The sequence below is a fragment of the Zalophus californianus genome, chromosome 6 (genome assembly GCF_009762305.2).
Source record: "Zalophus californianus isolate mZalCal1 chromosome 6, mZalCal1.pri.v2, whole genome shotgun sequence".
NCBI lineage: Eukaryota > Metazoa > Chordata > Mammalia > Carnivora > Otariidae > Zalophus > Zalophus californianus.
The window spans coordinates 140,811,886-140,834,470 of record NC_045600.1 but is presented as its reverse complement, the minus strand read 5'-3'; the positions used below and the strand labels follow the sequence as shown (position 1 = coordinate 140,834,470).

Genomic DNA, 22,585 nt, shown 5'->3' with positions numbered 1-22,585 from the left:
TGGGATTGTGAGACTTCCTGTTTTGTTCTTTTTCAAGATTGCTTTGGCTATTTGAGTTTTTTTGTAGTTCCATACAAATTTTAGAATTGTTTGTGTTCTAGTTCTGTGAAAATGCTGTTGGTGTTTTGACGGGGATTGCATTAAATGTATGGATTGCTTTGGGTGGTATGGCCATTTTAACAGTATTTGTTCTCCTGAGAAAACCATTTTTATCACCATCACCACCCAGTTTATCTGTGCTGGATATGTAGCAAATGGCCAGATTGTCTAAAGAACACCTGCATAACATTTCCTTCATGTTTCAAGAGATGAAAATACCTGCAAAAAGTTAAGTACCAAAGTACACAAGATGACACAGATAATCCATGTATGAAATTTTATCCCACCTGCAGCTTTTGTATATTTGAAAAGTAGAATTCATGAAATAAAAAATTTGTCCTGTAAAGTTTAATGGAAGGAGATTTAGCCTGATTACAACACTAACACCAGTGTCAAACTGATTTGATTTTTGTTTATTTTTGTTTAAGGTTTTATTTATTTGTCAGAGGGAGAGAGAGAGAAAGCACAAGCAGGGGGAGTGGCAGGCAAAGGGAGAAGCAGGCTTTCTGCTGAGCAAGGAGCCCAATGGGGGACTTGATCCCAGGGCCCTGAGATTATGACCTGAGCCAAAGGTAGACGCTCATTGGACTGAGCCACCCAAGTGTCCCTGATTTGATTTTTCTAAAAAAAATGATCCCCCCAGCTTTATTGAGATATAATTGATGTATATAGTATTGCATAAGTTTAAAGTGTACAGTCCTATTGATTTGATGTACTTATGTATTGCAAGATGATTACCACTGAGCATTGGCTAACGCCTCTTATTACATCACATGATTAACCATTTCTGTTTTTGTAGTGAGAATCATATTTTTTCAATAAATTACAGTGTGATACCCACACAAGTTGGAATGCTAGCCCTCTGGTGAACAAGGACCTGATCAGAACAAGAAGTCTTTATTAAAGTCCCAAACTTTATAAGTGTGATCTTTTTCAAACTGAATCCATTCCTTGCATTATGTGTGGGTTTATGATCTTGCCATTTCATACTGAGCATCTAGATTTCCAGACCCTTGGACTGCACTAGGTCCACTTATACATAGGTTTTTTTTTCAGTAAATACAGTACAATACTGTATGTGTATTTTCCTTATGACCTTCTTAATAACATTTTTTTCTTTAGCTTACTTTATCGTAATAATACAGTGTATAATACATATAACATGCAATATTTATGTTGATTGATTATCTTATTGGTAAGGCTTCCAGCTACTAGTAGTAGGCTATTAGTAGTTAAGTTTTGGGGGAGTCAAGTTATAGACGGATTTTTTGATTGTGTGGGAAGTGGGGGAGGATCAGCACTCCTAATCCCCATGTTCTAGAGTCATCTGTACTTCCTGTTGCTTAGTCTTGGAACTTCCTTCATCAGCTGAACTATATCCATCTTCGTCTTCACTTGTAATATCACTTAATTTTCTAAATTTGACGTTTCGGTTCTTGTTTTCAAAATTCAGTTTAATTCCATATTTAAGCAGGCTGGGATTTGTCCCCCTCTTTCTTGCCTTGCTGAAACGCCTTCCTTTTTTCTCTTGTTCAGCAGGTTTTACTGGATTCACAACTGCGAGGTTGTAATAGCTAGATAAGACTATTCTCATCTCTGCCAAAGTATTCATTTGGGCTAACATCTGAGCCATAGCTGTCTGAGGCATCAGAGTAGTCCCCCTTTATGCACAGCTTCACTTTCCCTGGCTTCAGTTACCCGGATCAGCCACGACCCAGAAGCGTGTCCTGCTTTATCAGAGGGTCGGTAGTAGCCTAATGCTACATCACAGTGCGTTAGCCGCTCACCTCTCTTCATCTCACCATGCAGGCATGTTATCTTCTTTTGTCATCATAAGAAGGGTGAGTACAGAACAGTAAGATATTGAGAGAGAGAGAGAGAGACCACATTTATTTGACTTTTATTATAATATATTATAATTTTTTTTTTAAGATTTTATTTTTTTGACAGAGGGAGACACACAGAGAGAGGGAACACAAGCAGGGGGAGTGAGAGAGGGAGAAGCAGGCTTCCTGCCGAGTAGGGAGCCCAATGTGGGGCTCGATCCCAGGACCCTGGGATCATGACCTGAGCTGAAGGCAGACGCTTAACGACTGAGCCACCCAGGTGCCCCTAATTGTTGTATTTTTATTATTGTTGATCTCTTAGTGGGCCTCATAAACTAAACCATCCTAAGTATGTGCATATAGGATATAGTCTGTACATGGTTGGGTAATACCCGTGGTTTTAGCACCCACAGGGGCCTTGGGGTGCACCCCTACGGACAAGGGGAGCTCGCTGCACTGCCCACAGGGCCGCAGCAGTGAGAACAGAGCCTCCTGTAGCTGAGGCTATTTCTTCTTTTTGTTTTGTTTTCTTTTTTTTTTTAAGATTTTATTTACTTATTTGACAGAGAGAGTGAGAGAGCACAGTAGAGGGAGAGGGAGAAGCAGCCTCCCTGCTTGGACCTGGGACCCTGGGATCATGACCTGAGCCGAAGGCAGATGCCTAACCATCTGAGCCACCCAGGTGCCCCTTGTCTTTGTTTTCAACAATTTCCTCTTCTTGCTGTTCTTGTAATTCCCAGTATGTGCCTTTTCCAGCCCCCTAGCTAAAGCTTTTTGTGCACCCATTGCTATTTCTGCCTCTGAAGAGAGGTAGCCTAGGAGTGTGGCTTAAACTTCTGTTAACTCTTCTTGGTTTGTCCATTGTCTTCTTTATATCTTGACGTCTCTCATCTGTACTGCTCCTGCTTCTACCCCTATGCCCGTTGGTGTTGAGCGGGGACTAGATTTTATCCACAGTGCTTCCCCTGCTTCTGGATCATGGTGTCTTCCTCTCTCTGCTTCTAGATTATGACTTCTGGATCTGTTCCTGGATCGAGACATTTCCACTCCCCGCTAATACCGTGATGATGCCTTTAGTGAGACTTAGGTCTTGAGTGACTTCTGCCTCTTGAGGACTTACTTTCTTGCATTTGTGTCTGTCCTCACCATTTTCAGATGAATTTAATCTCGCCTTTACTTTATAAGAATGTTCTTTGTCAATATGTTCCTCAAATTTGTATTTCTTAGAGGATTTATTTTTAGATTCGTGTCTTATTATTCTGCTATCTGCGTCTGTAGCTTCTTCAGTTTCTTCATGCATTAGCATACTCTTTGCTTCTGCTCTGGCTCCTGCATTTTATTCCTGCATTATCTGACTTTCATGTTCTTTTGATCTTGATCATGATCTTTTTTTTTTAAGATTTTATTTATTTGAGAGAGAGAGAATGCGAGATAGAAAGCACGAGAGGGAAGAGGGTCAGAGGGAGAAGCAGACTCCCCGCTGAGCAGGGAGCCCGATGTGGGACTCGATCCTGGGACTCCAGGATCATGACCTGAGCTGAAGGCAGTCGCTTAACCAACTGAGCCACCCAGGCGCCCAATCTTGATCGTGATCTTGAATGATGATATCTTGAGGCTCTAGAAGAAACAGATACATCTGACTGCTCTTTTTCGATCTTTATCTGGGGATATCTTCTCTGGAGCTATTACATCTCCTTCTGTATTACTGGTCTGTTTGAGAACCCAATTGTTATGGAGTAAATTGGGTCCCCTCAAATTTATATGTTGAGGCCCTAACCCCCAGTGTGACTATATTTAGAGATGGGTGCTTTTAAGGATGTTTTATTATGGTTAAATGAGGTCATAAGCTTGGGGCTCTGATCCCATACAACTCATGTTGTTGTAAGACAGGAAGAGATACTAAGATTTCTCTCTTTCCATGCGCACAAACCAAGGAAAGTCCCATCAAAGACACAGCGAGAAGGTGGCTGTCTGTGAGCTAGGAGGAGAGCCCTCATCAGGAACCAGTCCTACCAGACCTTGATCTGGGATCACTAGCCTCCAACACTGAGAAAATAAATTTCTGTTGTTTAAGCCACACAGCCTGTGGTATTTTGTTATGGCAGCCCAAGATGATTACTACACTAATCTTAATTTCATTAACCCTCTTTAATAAAAACAGCCCTTGGCACACTGAGAAATATGGTCTCCCTTTCCTCACATACGCTCTGGGCATCTTACTCCAGAGTCCTGGTTGCTGGGGCAGCGCTTTTAACAATACCAGCCACCCAGAAGCTTCCCACAGACTGACTAAGAGACCTGAGTGGCACAAAGGGGATCTGCCGTTGCTTTTTTAGTTTGTTTTTTGCACTTAGCTCCATAATACCTCTAAGATATTTTATGTCTGTATTGGGATAGGCAACTATAGTTTTTCCCCTGAAGGTTAGCCATTTGTCCCAGCACTGTCAACTAGTACAGCTTTTCCCCACCAATACAAAATACCACCTTTGTCAAAAATTGTATTTTCTTTGCATGAGAGGCCCCACGTACGATGAAGTGCCCCCAGACCTTGTAGGACAGGGATGAGGAGGGGCACGTGCTGTGTGGAGGGAGAGGAAGAGGGTTTGGTGGCGCCGACCACTGGAGGCTACGTGAATGTGGCGCTGGGCATGGAGGCAGCCTGGTGACAGTAGGCTCCAGTGACTCTTTCACAGACTGTTATGGCTTTCGTGGTTTTTTGGTCTTCCTAGATTACGTCTAAAAATATTATACACAAAATCAACTTTTTAATTTTCTCAAGCTTCAAAACCCAGAGTGCCCATGATGTGTCCCCGTGCTTCACTGGAGTGGCTTTTCAGCATAGTTTGTCTGAAATTCCTGGACTACGGAATTCAAGACGATGGTAGATTTTATCAAGATTTGCTTTTGAATTTGGTCTGTTGAGGTTCACAATAAGTGGAAATAATTTCAGAGAATTCATTTTTGTTCAGAATTGCATAGAATTCTAGAGCCAGCATTGTTCAGCATTAAGGCAAAAGCCCACCTTTGCTTTTTATGGAAGGTATTGCTTTAAGAGATCACTATGATGCATTTTAATCTACCTCTGTCTTAATTTATGGCAGGTTTCGTATGCATTTTAACCTTTTAACAAATTTCCAAAACTGGATTGTGCCTTTGACAACAATTAAAATGATTTACCACATCTGGGAGGGGGAGAGGAATGTATTTTCTTATACACATGTATATGTTTCAGTATTTTATTTATTTATTTGTTAAAGATTTTACTTATTTGAGAGATAGAGAGCATGAGCAGGGGGAGGGGCAGAGGCAGAGGGAGAAGAAGGCTCCCTGCTGAGCAGGGACATCCCAGGACCCCGGGACCATGACCCAAACTGAGGACAGACGCTCAACTGACTGAGCCGCACAGGCGCCCTGTTTCAGTATTTTATTTCCTGTCCCATTGATCGATACTTCTTTTTCTTAGTATTTTACTGTTTTAATGACCAAGGCTTTGCAATGAATTTTGATGCCTAGTCATTCCTTATTATGATTGTTTTTCTAAACATTCTTGGCGGAGTATTTTCACGGTTTATTTTCTGTTAAGAACTTTGACTTTGTTAGTTTTTTGTTTTTTTTTTAAGTCCTGTTGGGAACTTCCACACTTCTAAGTTCATTTTTTTCCTTTAAAACTAGAGGCACACACACACGCGCGCGCGCACCCACACGCACGCACTCAGAACAGGAGAGGAAACAATAGCAAGGAACTTTTTGAAAGGAGGAAAGAATATGGTAATTGACTTGGCAAGGCCAAGGGAGCCATGTCCGGGGGCCAGCAGCAGAGAAGGCTGACAGCCACGCTGCTTCACTGCACGTAAGCCTCACGAGGCTCAGAGCTGGCAGCACGGCCCCTGGGTGTGGTGTGGAGTTGGGCAAGGAAAGCTGCCTGAGCACCAGTTAGATCCCTAAGTCCTTTCCCCAGGCCTGGGTCTCTGGTTTGGGGGACACCGGACATGGTCGATGGCACACAGCGAGGGGATCAGTGAACGTGTGCCTTGTGAATGTTGCGTACTGACTTCCTAGCCCTTTGCCAACACTCTGCTCCCAAATTTCGGATAGCTAGTCTTTTCATTTTCAGGCTGGGGATTGTAAAATTTCTCCGGGAAATTTGAGCAATCTGAGGGGAAGGAATAAAAAAGCCTAAAGGGATGAAGGGGAGGATCCCCAGCAAATAGCTAGGGTTGCAGAGCTTCCAGTCAGCCTTTGATTCGTATGACTGAAAAAACAAGGCCAATCAGTAAACTGAGGAAAGCCTCTAACATGGAAGGTGAAGACTGAAATGAACAAACCGGAAAGAGCAATGTAGAGGAAATAGGGACCATAAAAGAAAGGACAGCAGTAAAACAAACCCCTGTCTTTAAGCCACAGGGAAGTAAAACAAAACAAAAAAACGGTCTGCTAAATAAAAAAGAAAGATGAAACAAAATGTTCTCTTAGAAATTAAAGACCTGAGAGAAAACTGGAAGGGGAAGGATAAGAAAATGAGGAGGTCTGGTACCTCAGCAGAAGCTGCTCCGGAAAGACAGACTAGGGACAGGGCAAGGGGGGCATTCTCAACTAAAGCATTTGGCAAAATTTTCCCAAACCGAAGGACTTGAGTTGCTAGATTGTAAGGGCTCACCAAGTGCTCAGGGATTGAAAAGAAGCCCCTATTCAAGTATGTTATCCTTCTAGAAAAAGCCACTGATAAAAATGTAAAGAGTTATGTGTCCATAACTCTTCCATATGAAATTATGATATTTTCTTGGCATACATATGTATATACATATGTATATGCATTTCTGTTGGGTACGTGCCTACGAGTAGAATTGCTGAAACAGTAAAATAACAACGAATAATAAATAAATAATATAAATAATATCAAAGAGTTTTCCAGAGTAGCTAGAAATATGATTTCCATTTCTATTAGTTTATAGCCAGTCAGAAGCTGAAAACAACTCAAATGTCCCATCTGTAGGAGAATGCATAAATATTTCTATGAAATACTATCCGGTAGTGAATATGAACAAGCTTTTATGACATGCAGCAGCGTGGAGGAATTCACCAGCACTGTTAAATGAAAGAAGTCAGACAAAAGGAATACACGTTGTATGATGCCACCTATGTAAATTCCCAGGCAGAACTCAACTGTGATGATAGAACTCAGGATGGTGGCTGCCTTTGGAGAGGGTGTTTTGGCTGAAGGGGCATGAGGGAGCTAGGAGCATTCCACTGCGGTATTTGGATGGTGGTTGATCATGTGATGTGTTCATTCTGAAAATTCATTAAGCTGTACTATCATTTGTATGCTTTTCTGTTTAAATGTTATATTAAGTTAAAAACTTCAAATTGTGAGTATCTTACGTGATTCATGGAAAGGTGTTCTGAAGTTAATGTTAAGTGGAATTAGCAGGACAAAACTGTGATGACACCATACTAGTAAAAATTTTTTGTACGTGTATACATGGAGGCTCGTGGAAAGGACTGCAAGTAGTTGGTATTTCAGTTTGTTATTTTTCTGTGTAAATTAGCACCTTGTAAAGGGGGGAAGACAATCCCATGTGTCTGCTGCTGGTTGTATTGCTATTACTAAAAACAAGATTGTCCTGTCCTAAACTGTGCCCTCGAAGTTGGGACAGGTAGGGTGATTGCCTGAAGCTGGTAGTTTTTTGGTTTGTTTTGAGATTTATCATAAGGTAAGTAGTATCGTGGCTGCCCCTCTTTACTTTCAAATGTGACATTTATGAAGATGTGAATATGTTCCTATTTCTTGATCTGTTTTTCCTTGTTTCCTAGGTTTTTGTGGAGACCCTGGATAAGTGTTTTGAAAATGTTTGTGAATTGGATTTGATCTTCCATATGGATAAGGTACCTTCTCTCCCTAACCAGGGTTACTAGAAAACAAAAAGCCTAGGATATTTCTATCCACCTCTACACCTTTATGTTCTTTCTTGTGGCTTCTTACTCTGGGGGTAGTCCCAGACTTGTTTCATTTAATAACTTAAGTTTAATAGTTTTGCTAAGATCTGTTACCAGTTTTAACACAACATGAGATTACTGGACCTATGTCATGGTTCATCTCTTTACAGGCAGACTTCTTGGTAGAGAGCAGTGGTGTCGCTATAATGGTTGGCTGCCACACCAATGGCGAGAGAAATTGTTTGATGTTGATTGTAAAATGAGTTCGCTTGGCATAATCCAGTGACAGTGAAGCTTTGGAAGAATCATGACACAGGGTCTTTGACCTAGCTAGTTACTCCCAAAGAGTAACACAGTGACTCAGACATTTATAACAGAGTTTGAGGTCAGGTGATATTCTGTAGGGAAGCAGACCATCAGGCAGAATTGAATGGTACAAAGTACATGTTCTCAGATTTGTGCTCCTAGCATCACTTTGACATGGCCTCTGTCCTCATGTGCCAAGTTAAAGGTAGGAGATAGCCAACAAGGGGATAGGAACTGTCGCATGTATTTTATCCAGCTGGGCTCATGCTGTATCCAGTGCTGTTCACCTTAGGTGTGCTTGCTCCCGGTTTTCTTCAGCTGATTGTTGTCACCATGCTCCATGGCCCTTGGAGAGAGCGAATGATTTTTTAGGAGATAACGACTCATTGCTAAGCCATGATCCTTTATTACTCTATTTTCATCCCAACGAGGTAGTTGTTTTTAGATCCGTCATTGCTAGCATTGCCCTCTAGAGGACTTTCTTGTCATTTTCCAATAGGATCTTTGGTCTCTGTTAACTCTCCTGAGATTCTCAGATGACACTCTCTGGGCGAATGCAGTGAGTGCGTTCTTAAGGTTGGATGTTGGAATGAGTGAAGTTTTCTCTCTCAACACCTAGCTTGGCATTAAGACTCCTTGAGCATCCTGGTACAAGAGAATCACAGAAGCCCATTTTTGCCAGAGATACTTGCCTTGGGGCTCCCTGATAGGCTCAAGGGATCCAGAGCTCATTGGTGCTTTTGAAGTGGTCACTCTCCCTTTTCATATGAAAGAATCTTAGAAGCTTCAGAGACCTCTTTGCCTCCTCTTTGCAAGCATTTAGAGTTGCTTTAAACATGTCAGTTGTTCAAGGCGCTATCTTGTAGTTTCCTTTAAGGAGAGCCATAGGTCAAACCCAGTGTCCGTCCCTGCTAGCGGTGGTGGCTTTAAAAAGGAAGTAAAAAGCCATCAAAATGTTGTTCTTTCTCCTGTGTCTTATCTTTAAATAGGTTCCATAAAGTAGTTTGCTGCTGCTGCAGATTCCTTTTATACTTTATAAAACTATTTTTAGTTGCTAATGTGACATCAGGAAATTACCGTCCATATTTCCCGAGATCTTTGGAAAGTGATGATGCAAGGAGCCAGGACCTCACCCTGCTCACCTTTACACTGTCTGAAGGTGTCTTTCAGCAGGTGACTTTTTTTAATTCCATCTCAGGCCTGTCTTTGCCCTCACGTAGAGCAGTTGCTAATTCAGGCATATCTTCTACTGATAGGTAGGCAGAGGGCCAGTCAGAAGACAATAGGAATGTCACCTTGAACTCCATCCTTCTGGATTGAAGAAACCTCTCTACCCTAAGTCTCTTCACCTCCTCTCTCTCCCTTTCTTTCTGGCCTAAAGGAGAGTGTGTTTCGTCCCATGTGTGGATCCAGATCCTCTTCCCGTCTCTCCTTGCCAGACACCACGGTGCCTCTGAGCTGTCTGTATCTGTTCCTGCTGCTGTGGCTGCAGTCTCTCACAGAACCCAGCTCTTCCCTTGCTTCTCTCGTTCTTTTACCTGGCATCTCATCTCCACTCTGGCATTTAAGGTGAACATCTTGAATGCATGAGTGATTTGCATCCAGTCTTGCATTTCTGCGTTATCTGTTCCTTTTTTGGAGCCCTGTCTCCTGGTTTTCACTCTCATCCAAAAGGCACTGGTACTTTCCTAATCCTGTTTGCCAGTATCACCTTCTGGAGGGTTTCTGCAGCATTCGATGTTACTGATCCTTCCAAGAGGTACTGCCTTCTTAGTCCTTTCTCCACCTTTGCTTCTGTTACGTAGAGCCTTCCTGGCTCTTCTCTTACTCTCTTCCCACCTCCGTCACTAACTTCTGTTGTCAGTCATCTCTTACCTCACTCTTCTCACACTCCTGTTTCTAGCCTAGATCTCATCCTGTTCTCCTACTTAAATTGCCCGCCGGGTAATTCCCAGACTTGGCATTTCTAGTCCGGTATGGCCTGAGTCCCTTCCCTCTATTTCCCACTGCTGCACGACATTTCCTCCTCCTTTCATTCCAGCATCTCACTTCTTCCAGCCACTTCTTACCCAGAGCTGGATGCGGCATGTGTCTCCTGAAAACCAGGTCCTCCTCCAGCCTCTCTTTTCCATTGGTGCTGCCACCATCCTCTGGCAAGTACATTCAGAACATCAAAACTTTGCCCCCCCTTCTTTGCCACCAGTAGCCAGTCGGTCACTAAAACCTGCTGCTTCTCTCCATAGACTTCTTCTATCCCTTCTCACATTCTCCAGTTATTAACATTTGGTACACTTGCTTTTACGTCTCTCTACATATATAGTTTTCTTCTCGACCCATCCAAGTTAGTTGTAGACGACATGACGTTTCATCCCTAAATACTTTAGTAGACATCTCCGAGAACAAGGTCATTGTCTTATATAATACGTTGTGCATGATTCTGTAATTAACACAGTAATTTAACCACAGCATAATCAACATATTTGAATTATAACACTAAAAAATACTGTTATTCAATATACAGTTCATATTTAAATTTCCTGCCTTGCCCCAGTAACGTCCTTTGTATTTTTAATGCCGATTCCACTATGGGTCAAGCACTGTCTTTACTTATGGTGCCTCTCGATTTCAGTTGTGTCTGTCAGGTTTTCTAACCTTACTTCTTTTTCCCTCTTGTTGATCCTGCACATGGGAATTTTATACACACACACACACACACACACACACACACACACACACACACACACACACACACACACACACACACACACTATTTTTTTCCCCCTAAAGCACCCATTAGACTAGCTGCTCCTTTGAGCACAGACCAATTTTGGTCCCTGTTATCAAGCCTTGACCCCCTGGCCAGGTCTTCAAGGCTGTCTACAGTTGTCCCTAGTCTATCTTGCCCTTGCTTACCATTACTTCTTACCAGATACCTCTGCTGCAGCCAGACTGGACCAGTCTTAGTCATGTTGTAATTCCTGCTTAGAGCCTCTGCCTGAATTGCCTTTCACATCTTTTTGTAACTGAATCCAGCCTGTCATTCAGGCTCAGCTCGAATCCTACCACCCTAAAGCTTGTCCTCATCACCCTGGCCTGTGATGAACTCTGTGGACCATATATAGTGCTATTTCTGGCCATATGTACCTAAGTTTATATAGGTTTGTATGTTTTCCTGACTTGATTAGACCACCCTTATCTTTGTGTTTGCCCTGTCTCCCTCACTGAATCCAGCATGGTACCTGAGTGAGGTAGTCTTCACCTGAGTGTTCCAAAGATGCCCAGGTCACTAGAGTCATCAGGTCGTTCATGCTCTAAGCTGCTGCGGGCTGGGTAAAGTCTGATTTCAGAGTCTTTGGGGTAGTCTTCAGTCCATACTGTGCCATTTGGAGCTTACCTTGCCTGGGGCATCTGGTTCCCTTTTGCTTTGGGAAATCCCCAAATAGCTCAGTGTCATGACTAAGTTGGGTGTTGATGTTAATTAATTATGATGAATTGAGTTTTGCTCAAAGAAAACCATGTGGGTAGCATAACATTTTGTTCTACCAGTGGCTTATCAGCAAAGCTGGATTTGGCACTCAGTTGGGCTTTCAGGATCTGGTCATCAGAGTCACGATTCAGTGGCTGTGTCAAGGGAATTTATCCAGCCTTTTTTGTGGACTTTAGTATGCAATAGGCTATCTCAGGAGAGCTGAAACATATGCTTTTGGGTGGGTCTGAGGCCAAGAAACCTCACAGTATGGAATTTAAAAATCTCTTGCTAAGTATAGACTGCTGAAATGGGAAAATGCTGAGGGTTCAAAATTGTAATGAACTGGTGAGCCCAAGGTGAAAGGATCATAAACGTAATAAAGGACGGTGCTTATTTAAAATGTCCCTTATGGGAATAGAGTTTGTGATAACAGAGCTCATTAAGGCCCACCACACCCTAATGACGTTAAGGCCCTCTGCCACACCCTAGTGGCATTGAAGCAGGTATTCTGATTGCTGGTCTCCAAGAATAGAAGAAAGAGTGAGGGACACATACTTAGTATGTTTTTAGTGATGAAGAAGTTGCTGTTTTGGCATAGAAGAATAAGACATTCTGTTTGAGTTTTAGTGCTCGAGAAAGTGTTAGTTGGTGTGCTGACCATCCCTGGCTATCTGTGTCTTTCTGGCTATGCCTAAGAGAGAGGAGGGGAACCTAGGCCAACCTTTGGCCCCATTGTATCCTGAGCCCTTCTCTGCTGATGCTTGATGGATAAGAATTTTGTGGCAGAATATTTTTCAGAGGCCAGTATCTTATCCTTTCAGAACAACTAACGGAGACTAGCAATGATGATTCCTTAAATTGCTAACATCACTATACTTTGTTTAAAAAGAAAGAAAAGCTGAGACTGCTCCAAACCACTCTTAATGTCTGCTACACTACTTCACTTTCCTTACTTGAACTTTGCACTGACTCATTGTCTGCCACTTGAAATTGCAGAGAGCCTGTTTACTTTGTTTAATCATTCCTTATTCATGGTTAAGGGCATTAGGATGATAGTGTACACAAGACAGCAAAATCTGACCTTTAGAGCTCTCTGTTTGTTATCCTCCCTTTTCAATAAAACCCAGTGTTTGTCAAGATTTTAGTCAATACTAAAACTTAATCCTAATGATATTACTTGAATATGTTGCAGATAAAACACATTATATATTACTTTGTTGATTTGTAGGTGCCCTAAAAGGCTGGAATTGAGATCAGTTCTGTTCTTGCTGTAATCCTTTATGATGCAAGAGAGGGTTGGCCTGTTCTGAGGCAAAACCCAGAATTTCTTGATCCCTAGTTGAGAACCCTTTGTCAGGCGTGATGTTTGCATCAATCTAGGTAGACGAGGTAATATATAACTCCAGAATTCCAGTAGCTTATATAGCAACAGGGTTTATTTCTCACTCATGCTGTGTGGCCGTTGTGGTGTTCACTATAGTCACTTGGGTGTTCCAGCTGATGAAATCCTTCTCAACGTGTACTTCCAGCTGGACACTTGTGCCCTGGCTCTTAAAGTGCCATGCTGTACCCACTGTACTCACATTTCATCGGTCCAGGCAAGTCATCTGCCCACACCTAAGTGGCTTAGGGAAGTGCCTTCCTGCCATGTGCCCAGGACTGGGGGAAACCTGCAATAGCTTTGAGTGTTACTAATAACTACCACACTTTTTTCATTTATTTTCTTAGAGGAAAAGCTGACATTTGCTTCAGGATCAGTTTACAGGCAGGAACCTCGAAGTTTTGGTATCCAAAAGATACAGGAATGCTCGTGAAAGAGGGAAGCATGGTTGACTCTTAGAAAAAGGCATCTCATGTAACAGCTTTTCAGTTTCTCTACCAGAATTTATGACATTCCTATCCTGTACCTCTCACATGAATTTAAGGTGATTTAGGAAATTAAAATTCCTTAACAGAATAAATTGCTTCCTTATCTGGGAGACAGATACCTCTTTCCTTATAAAGGCTTTCCTCAAATCATCTATTGTTACCTTGGCTCTCTGGCCTAAAGTACTAATGTCTGTTGAGAATGTTTTTTTGTCTTTTTTCCCCCCTCTGTTTATCAGATGAATAACAAACATTTATTAATGAGAAGGACCCTGTGCTAGATATGGAGATACAAAGATGGAAAAGACAAATGCCCTACCCTCAAGAAGCTGATAGTCCCAACTAGAAGGTTGAATCCCATAGAGGTGTTCCTTGGTCTTGGAGTAAGCAACATTTTTGAAAAAGATGCCAGAAGTTGAGTGTAATTTCTCGGTAGGCATGGTGTTATATGAGGGGGCTCTTGTCTTGCACTACTTTTTATAGAAGTGAGCACAAGCACTGCATTTAGTTACATATATATAGTACATCTGCGTATTGTACTTTGTAAAAGTAAAGTGTATATGAATTTTTGATATAGAATAATATAGTACCTAATTGTGAGTTCTTTGATTTAATGATAATGTGATCAGTGATAGAGAAAGGAAAGCAGAACTCTGAAGAGATGGCTGTTTCTGAGGCTAGGCTCTGAAATGGGAGTGGCCAGGGTAGATGGCGGCCCCCCTGTGCTCTGGCTGGGCATCTGGGGTCCTAGACATGGGACATGTTAGGCAGCCTACTGAGCACAGCGGCCTTGGCTGGGTCATAACAACACGGGGTACCACAGGTGTGGTGGCCCAAAGTCAGATAGCTGGGGAAAAACCCGAGCATTGTGCGCTAGAAGATCAGCGCTGCCAGAGAGGAGCAGTGAAAGCTGAATAAATTCCTGAGTAGAGCACTCATCGAGGGGAGGAGTAGTCATGAAAAGGGAAATTAATATTGATTGGGCAGCTGCCTGGTGCCAGGCATTGCGCTAGGAACTTTATGCCCAGTCATCTTTTATAAAGGAGGTGGTAATACCCCTGTGTAACAGATCAGCAAGCCGATGCTCAGGCTGAAATGCCCAGAACGTTAAAAACCCACATTCTTTGCATTAAAGCTCAGAAATCTCAGAATTTGAGAGTTTTAAAGCATGAATATTATGATAGATATGTAGACATTTACAGAATTGTTTTTAATTCTGTAAAAAAAAAAAAATTGTTTTTAATTCCAAAACCAGAATTCTAGGAGACAAAGCAGTAGGAAGCGACGGTATGGCGAAGGGTGGGGAGGAGCGTGTGAACATTCGGGGAGACTTGGAACCACCCATAAACGCAGCTCCATCTACACAGAGTCAGCCAATGCAGACATTATCGGCATTTCGGGTAGTGCAGTTTTTCACTGAATTGCTGACCCCCTCGACTAAACGCCAGCAGGGCCCCTGCCTGATACACATGCAGATACCCTCTGGGGTGGGAGCACAGTGTGAAGGAGTGAAGGGTGAGCAGACCTGAGACCTTCGTCCTCTGTGGTGCTGCGTCCAGTGGGCATTTTCCAGGGATCTTTTCACCGAGCCATTTGCACACTTCCTCCTCCTTAAAGCATTCTTTGTTCCTCGTTCCCATCGTACATGTTCACCTGGTCTTTTCTCTACCTTTCTGGCCATTCCATCTGGCCTTTTAGTCTTCTTTCGTAGTTTAGTCCCTCTTCTCTTCTTTTAGCTGCTGTCTTCTTAGGAAATCTCATACAGTCATCTGTCTGCTGGTGACTTCTAAATTACCCACTGAACTCACTTCAGTTCAGACTCACTTACATCCAAAACCGAATCTCTAGCCCCCTGCATCTCCAGACTGACGATTCTGACTCACCCTTCAAGGAAGTTAGTGTTCGAAAAACCTTTCTGACATTCCTCTCCCTGCCCATAGACGGAAATAAGTACACTTGCCTTGTTCCCCCCAGCACCCCTCAACTACTTTTGCCATTGCCTTTAACATAATGTGTTGTTTTTGCTCATTGACCTGATTAAGAGCACGGAACCCCCGAGCCCGCATGCCTGGGCTTGAGTCCTGATTCTGCCACATAGGAATTGTAGGACTTGTGCCTTAGGAACTTACATGTGGACAGGGAATCATGAGAGCACCTAGCTCTTGTTTGTTTGCCCCTCACCCACTTCATACCATTATTAAGGTGGGGATCAGCCTGTCTCGTTCACCACTGTGAATCTGGTTAACACGATACTTAGTACATTCTAGTTACTCAATTGTTGAATTCACTTATCCATCCACTATTCTAGGTGCTTGGGAAAGTTAGTAAAACATTCCTGTCTTCACAAACCTTATATCTGGTAGGGGAAGATAAAATGTACACCAGGTGGTGATAAGTGCAGGGAAGAAAATAGAGCAGGTAAGGGTTGAGTATATCAGGTGGCTGGGGAAGGCATCTCTGATAAGGTGGCCTGTGAGCAAAGTAGAAAGTTAAAGTGAGCAGGATGTGGCTTTCTGGACAGGAACATTCTAGGTAGATAGAATAGCAGGTACAAGGACCCGGAGGCCGATATGGCTGGATGGAAGTGAGAAAGGTGAGAGGTACGGCTGACCCTTGAACAACACGGTTTTGACTGTGTGGGCCCGCTTACATGCGAGTTTTGTTTTTTTAATAAGTACAACCTCGTACTGTAAATGTATTTTTTCTTCCTTACAATTTTCTTAATGTTTTCTTTTCTCTAGCTTACTTTATTGTAAGAATACACCATAGAATACAAATAACACACAAAATCTGTGTAACTTGACTGTTTATATTATCAGTAAGGCTTCCAGTTAACAGTAGGCTATTAGGAGTTGAGTTTTGGGGAAGTCAAAAGTTCCATGCAGATTTTTGGCTGTGTGTGCATTGGGGGTGGTCAGTGCCCCTAACTCCCAAGTCATTCAGGGGTGCTCTGTAATAGGAGTTGAGGTGTAGGGGTGGGGAAGAGGATCGGGTAAGTCACTGTAAGTCATTGTTACAGAAGAAAGTGGTAAGAGTTACTGCCTCTGGGGAGAGGAGCTAGGTAAGTGTAGGGACTAACTTCTGAGAAATGTTGTACCATGTACATATATTGCCTGTTTATTGCTTGGGGTCTTAAGGCCAACTTCATTGAAGAGTCCAGGTAGTACTCTCTCTACAAGCTTTATTGCCTAGCACAGCAAACAGTTAAAATCGCTCTCTGCTGCTCTAAGGCAAAGTCTGAGCTTGAAGCCAGATAAATGGGTAGATGGTCTGCAAACCAGCCCCTTCACCCTAGCCTAGGATCTATGATTTATGCCCAGAGCACAAGTGGGGAGGGCCAAGGGAGTGTGTGCCAAGAAAGGCTAATGGCGGAGAGTGTGCCTTAGGATACGTTTATGAGTCTGAAGGCAGATGGATCTACAGGCTTGGTGAAAACAGTACACTACATTTAATTCTCAGTCATTGTGAAATCTTTGTGGCCTTATCTGTTTATGGCCTCAAGAATTAAGGTTCACATTCTGTAGAGAACAAATTATTGAACCCATTTGTGGTGTCAGCTCGGTCTGTACCATGGTACCATAAGATATTTTCAGCAGCTGTGGCAGAGGCCTGCCTGGGCCCACTCCTGCTGGTTTAACTGCTGAGAGTACTGACGAAAAGTCATCCAGTCAAAGCCAGGAGCTGAGTACTTCCCTGTTTTTTGTTTGTTTGTTTGTTTGTTTGTTTTAAACTTATTTCAAAGTGACACTTTTATTTTTTTATTTTTTTAAGATTTTATTTATTTGACAGACAGAGACACAGCGAGAGTGGGAACACAAGCAGGGGGAGTGGGAGAGGGAGAAGCAGGCTTCCCGCAGAGCAGGGAGCCCGATGCGGGGCTTGATCCCAGGACCCCGGGACCATGACCGGAGCGGAAGGCAGACGCCCCTACTTCCCTGTTTTTTTTTTTTTTTTTGCCCAGTCACTACATAAATGCGGCCCTTTAGATTTTCAGAATCTACATACCTGAATTTGCCCTGCAGGTATCATGTTTAATGATGTTGGTTATGGAAACCTCAGGAAAGGAATGGAAGGCTCTCTGCTGACTGGGCCCAACCTCTTGGGCTTTAAGACTGCTGCTCCTTTCTCTCCCTACAGAGTGAGAGAACTGGGTGTGTGCCCCATATCTCAGTTCCTGGGCACCCTGCTGGCTTTCTCTTTGTGCATTCACCCTTGAGCACACATGTGCTTTGATCTAGATGGGGGAATGACATCTACATTTCTTTCTTTCTTTCTTTTTTTAAGATTTTAAAAATGTATTTTACTTTAGAGTGAGAGGGCGAGAGTGCCTGTGCGCAAGTGGGGGCAAGGGGCAGAGGGACAGGAGAGAATCCCACGCAGACTCCGTGCTGAGCACCAAGCCTGATGCGGGGCTTGATCCCACGACTTTGAGAACAGGACTCGAGCCAAAACCAACAGTCCGACACCCAACCGACTGAGCTACCCAGGCGCCCCACAACATCTACGTTTCATTCTGATCAAGCTAAAGGCTATGTTTCCCAGAGTGTGCAATACCCCTCCGTCTGGATGACCTGCCACCATACCAGACCACTCATATTCTCGATCCACCACCTTTCCTGCCTACCTTTCACTCACTAACCTCTCCACCCAGTATCTTCTCCTCAACTTCCCCAGCCTGTCGGCAACATCCTCTTTCTTTAAGGTATGCAGTCTCAGGGATGCCTGCCTTTACCTTCTAGTTCTAAGTGATCACCAGGTGGTCTTGATTCTTCTTTCAGTATTTTCTCCAGGTTCACTTCTGCCTTTTCTTCTCTTTTTTCTTTTTTTTCTTCACATGACCTAAATCCAGGTAACTAACATGTAGCTCTAGCACCTATATCCAGTCTTTCCCCCAGCCTCCCTCACTGGTCTGACCTTCCATAGAAAACATTTCTACCATTTTCCCTTCATTCGACATTCTTCCCTTTTGCTTCCAAGGATCTCTGGATTGTGGAGCCTCATGGCCCTTAGGATCTCTCTGCTTGGGGACCCAGACCCCTCAGGCCCATGAGACGTGTCTTCCATACATACCATGCCAATTCACACCTTTTTGCCTGTGCCCACGCCAGTCCCCCTTCACTCCCAGCACCCTCACGTCCCCCTGTCAAGCTTTCCAGGCTTCAAGACCCAGCCCATGTTTTACATTTGATGAACTCTTCTCTGAATTCCAGCGTTCTGGTTCTCCAACTTATTTGTCTTGCCCTTGCTCTAAAGTTTTTAGTCCTAATTGTTTCCAGTATATGGAATAGTGTCAGTTTGTAATGCTATGTTGGTTTTCTGAGCAGCACAGGGACTCAAATATAGTTGATTGGTTGACATGTAATAAATGTCCTAATTCTGTATCTGTGTATCTGTTTGTTTGTTTTTAATTTTCCAAAGTACTTTTCAGATATAATGTCTGATCAGCACAGTTACAGGCCTCTTCTGTAAACATATTTTTATTAGTTTTTGACTTTGAAGGTTTCTGACCTGTGCATGCTTCCTAGTTTCAGGGTAGGACTCTCAGCTTTGCGTTGCTCCCTTGGGAGATGGATAACCTTTGGATTGGTGCAGAAGAGCACTGTGTTCCTTGAGGGGATTCTTCCTCAAGTGGCCTTCTAGACTTCTGACTTGACTGGATTCTAACTGTGTGACAATCAACCCTCTTGAAGACCTGCTTGTGCCCCACTGTCTTCACTTGTACAACAGGGATGGTACCATACTTCATCGATTTTTAGACTCCCATTTTTGGTAATATTTTTGATTTTAACATCTCAAGTCAAGATTTGTCTTACATCACTGGAATCTCATAGTTAAATTGGCAACATTTTTCTCTTCTAGCGGTACATAAAGTAATGGTGTGTTTTACAATCAGTGGGGTGCAGTAACTTGGCTTTGGTGAAGTATGGTAACAGCTGCCGCTGTATTGTAAAATACTGGAGATAGGTAGGAAATGAAGGCGGATGAAACAGTAGACAGGTAAGGAAAAGTCCTGCTGGGACATCTTTAAAATTTTACTTCACAGAGCACTCCAACTCATAAGAGGCATTCTTTTTTTTTATCTTAAGAGATTTTATTTATTTATTTGACAGAGAGAGACACAATGAGAGAGGGAACACGAGCAGGGGGAGGGGGGGGAGGGAGAAGCCGGCTTCCCGTGGAGCAGGGAGCCCGATGTGGGGCTTGATCCCAGGACCCTGGGATCATGACCGGAGCCGAAGGCTGACGCTTCACGACCGAGCCACCCAGGCGCCCCCATAGTAGTCATCCTTTGGGAAAAAGTAAAAAATTAGGAAAGAAGGAATAATATGCAATGAGCATGCTTTGCCGCAGTCACCTGTACATACTCAGTGTCAAACATGAAGCCAGCGAGTGAGGAATCCTTTTATTAAAGAATTATTAGCAGAGCATGGAGAATAGTTAATGAGTTGCAGGGCAATCTGCCATCCTCTCTGCCCAGATGCCTTTTCCTCCATTTATCAGTTCGAGACCCGCCCTCCTCTGAATTCCCATAGCATTGTGTGCCTGGGTCATAGTACTATCACAGCCTTCCTTTTATTACAGTTCATTTTGTACATGTTTTATCTTCCTTAATTTGATTCTAAGCCTTTGAGGACAGGGTTCGCATCTTATCTTCCTTTCCTCCTTCCAGCTCTTACCATTCTGTGATGTTAAGCATATTTGAAAACAGATATTGTTACAGGTAACATCCTTTCGGTGAAAATGAGTGAATGCCTCAAACCTTAACACATCATCTTGTGTGTAGGGAGTACAGTGGGCTCACATGTACACGTTTAGCTTATACCGATTCAACTTTCACCCTTTGGAAAAAAGATGAGGATAACAATTCCAAATACAGAATGATTCCATCCACAATTCTACTCAGTTCGTGTGTGCCTGCAGTGAGTGTGAATCCGGCTCTTCTTTGTCTCTGCTCTTTAACACCTATCATGTGCCTGTCATAAGCATCACCTGGGGCTCGGAGTGATTTTAGTGCTTAAAGTTACAGTAGAGTTTTTCAGTCTGTGGCCCCTAACCAAGCCGGCCACTTCAGCAGTGCCGTTGGTGGAGGAAGACTACAGGCGATGTAAGGGATGTGCGGCTACACGTGTTTCCGTCTCTTCTGGTGGCTGTTACAACTTAAACTGATGTAAGATGAGATTTCACTAGATTCATTCCTGTGTTATTGAAAGAATATGTGATCATATGAATGTGAAAAAGAAGGAAAATAAATCAAGGGTGAGGGATTGAGGTTTGTGGAGTTATATGACAAGACATCTGGAAAAAAAAACGGTGCACATGTCCTGTCTCCATCTGAAGATTAGGAGATCATAAATGTAGTTCAGGAGACACTCATAACAAGGAAAAGAGAAAAACAGAACTTTACGAAGCAGGTTATTTCTTTGCCTGCTTTCTTTAACGGCTGCTTGGGACCAGACAGCCCTGTGGCTACGTCCCTGCGGGGCATCTCAGAGTCAGAGTGCATTCACTAACGGATATTAACAATGAGCAGCGAAGAAAAAGCTAAATTGTGTTCACTGTATTCTGTTTGAGAAGTCATAAGAATGTGAAGTATACTTTTTTTTATCATTCTATACCCAGGTAGTTTATTTTCCACCTAGTAATTCAGCATCAACAATTTTGTTATATAATGTTTCTCTACAGCATAATTTCTTTGGCAGTGCAGATACTTTAGAGTAACAAAATAATAACTAATCCCAGTGCCTCTCTGCTGTCCCTTGTGTCATTGCTGTCGTTTATCTCACTTATACATAAGCATGAATTATACATACAAGCATGCACGTAAAAACACTTGTTGCTTCTTTTTTTTTTTGCCTTGCTTGCCATTTATCTTTTTATTCTAGCCAGGTGCATCAATCTCCAAATTCCAGATTTGGAGGTTTGTTTTCTCACCCTTCAAAACAATATAAAACCTGGAGCTCCTAGTCTTGTGTTAATCATTCTGAATCAGTTTTTCTGGGTTATCACCTGATCTTTTCAATATGTAAAATCAAGTTATGTATTTTTTCTATTAATCTTTGAATATATTTTCTCTCTCCTATTGTTCCATTTCTTTTTCTGGCATACCAGTTATGCACATGTTGTATCGCTCTCTTTTTTAAAATTTTTTTACTTTTTGACCCCCTTGACACATTTCTCCCACCCCCTTCACTATCATCCCCTTTCTCCCTGCCTCTGACAACCATCATCTGTTCTCTATATTTATGAGCTTGGTTGTTTTTTTTGTTTGTTTTTTTGTTTTTTTGTTTTTTTTGTTTTTTGAGATACCATATATAAGAGGGGCACCTGGGTGGCTCAGTCGGTTGAGCATCCGACTCTTGGTTTCCGCTCAGGTCATGATTTCAAGGTTGTGAGACTGAGCCCTGTGTGGGGCTACACACTGAGCATGGAGTCTGCTTGGGATTCTTTCCCTCTCCCTTTCCCTCCCCCTCTGCCTCTTCCCCCCCACCCCCCGCCACAGGTGCATGTGCGCTCTATCTCTCTCTCTCTAAAATAAATCAAGTAAATCTTTTAAAAAAAGGTTCCATATGTAACAGAAATCATACAGTATTTGTCTTTCTCTTTCGGACTTATTTCATTTAGTATAATGCCCTCAAGGTCCATCCATGTTGTCATAAATGGCAAAATTTCCCTTTTTGTGGCTGAATAATATTCCATTGTGTGTATATATATTCCACAATCTCTTTATCCATTCATACATTGATGGACACAGATTTTTTTCCATGTCTTGGCTCTTGTAAGTAATGCTACAGTGAACATGAGGGTACATGTATCTTTTCAATTTCATGTTTTCATTTTCTTCAGATAAATATCCAGAAGTGGAATTACTGGATCATAGGATAATTCTATTTTTAATTTTTTGAGGAACCTCCATACTGTTCTCCATAGTGGCTGCATCAGTTTACATTCCCACCAACAGTGCATGACGATTCCCTCTTCTCCACATCCTTGCCAACACTTGTTATTTCTTGTCTTTCTGATATTAGCCATTCTGACTGATGTGAGGTGATTTCCTTGTGGTTTTGATTGGAATTTCTCTGAGGAT

At 42.6% G+C, this 22,585-nt stretch overlaps 1 protein-coding gene and 1 pseudogene across 6 annotated transcripts in view; one reads left to right on the top strand and one right to left on the bottom strand.

Annotated features, from left to right (window-relative positions):
- Positions 1-22,585, top strand: part of LOC113908793 (AP-3 complex subunit sigma-2) — a 54,032-nt gene that overhangs the window by 17,661 nt on the left and 13,786 nt on the right. For 4 of the 6 annotated variants that reach the window (XM_027569235.2, XM_027569238.1, XM_027569236.1 and 1 more), the window contains one exon: positions 7,737-7,808. The exons of the other annotated variants lie outside the window; for them this stretch is intronic. In XM_027569235.2, coding sequence (XP_027425036.1) covers positions 7,737-7,808 — 72 coding nt within the window. The remainder of the gene's footprint in view (positions 1-7,736; positions 7,809-22,585) is intronic. 6 annotated transcript variants of the gene reach the window in all.
- On the bottom strand, positions 2,326-4,140 carry LOC113908663 (annotated as a pseudogene).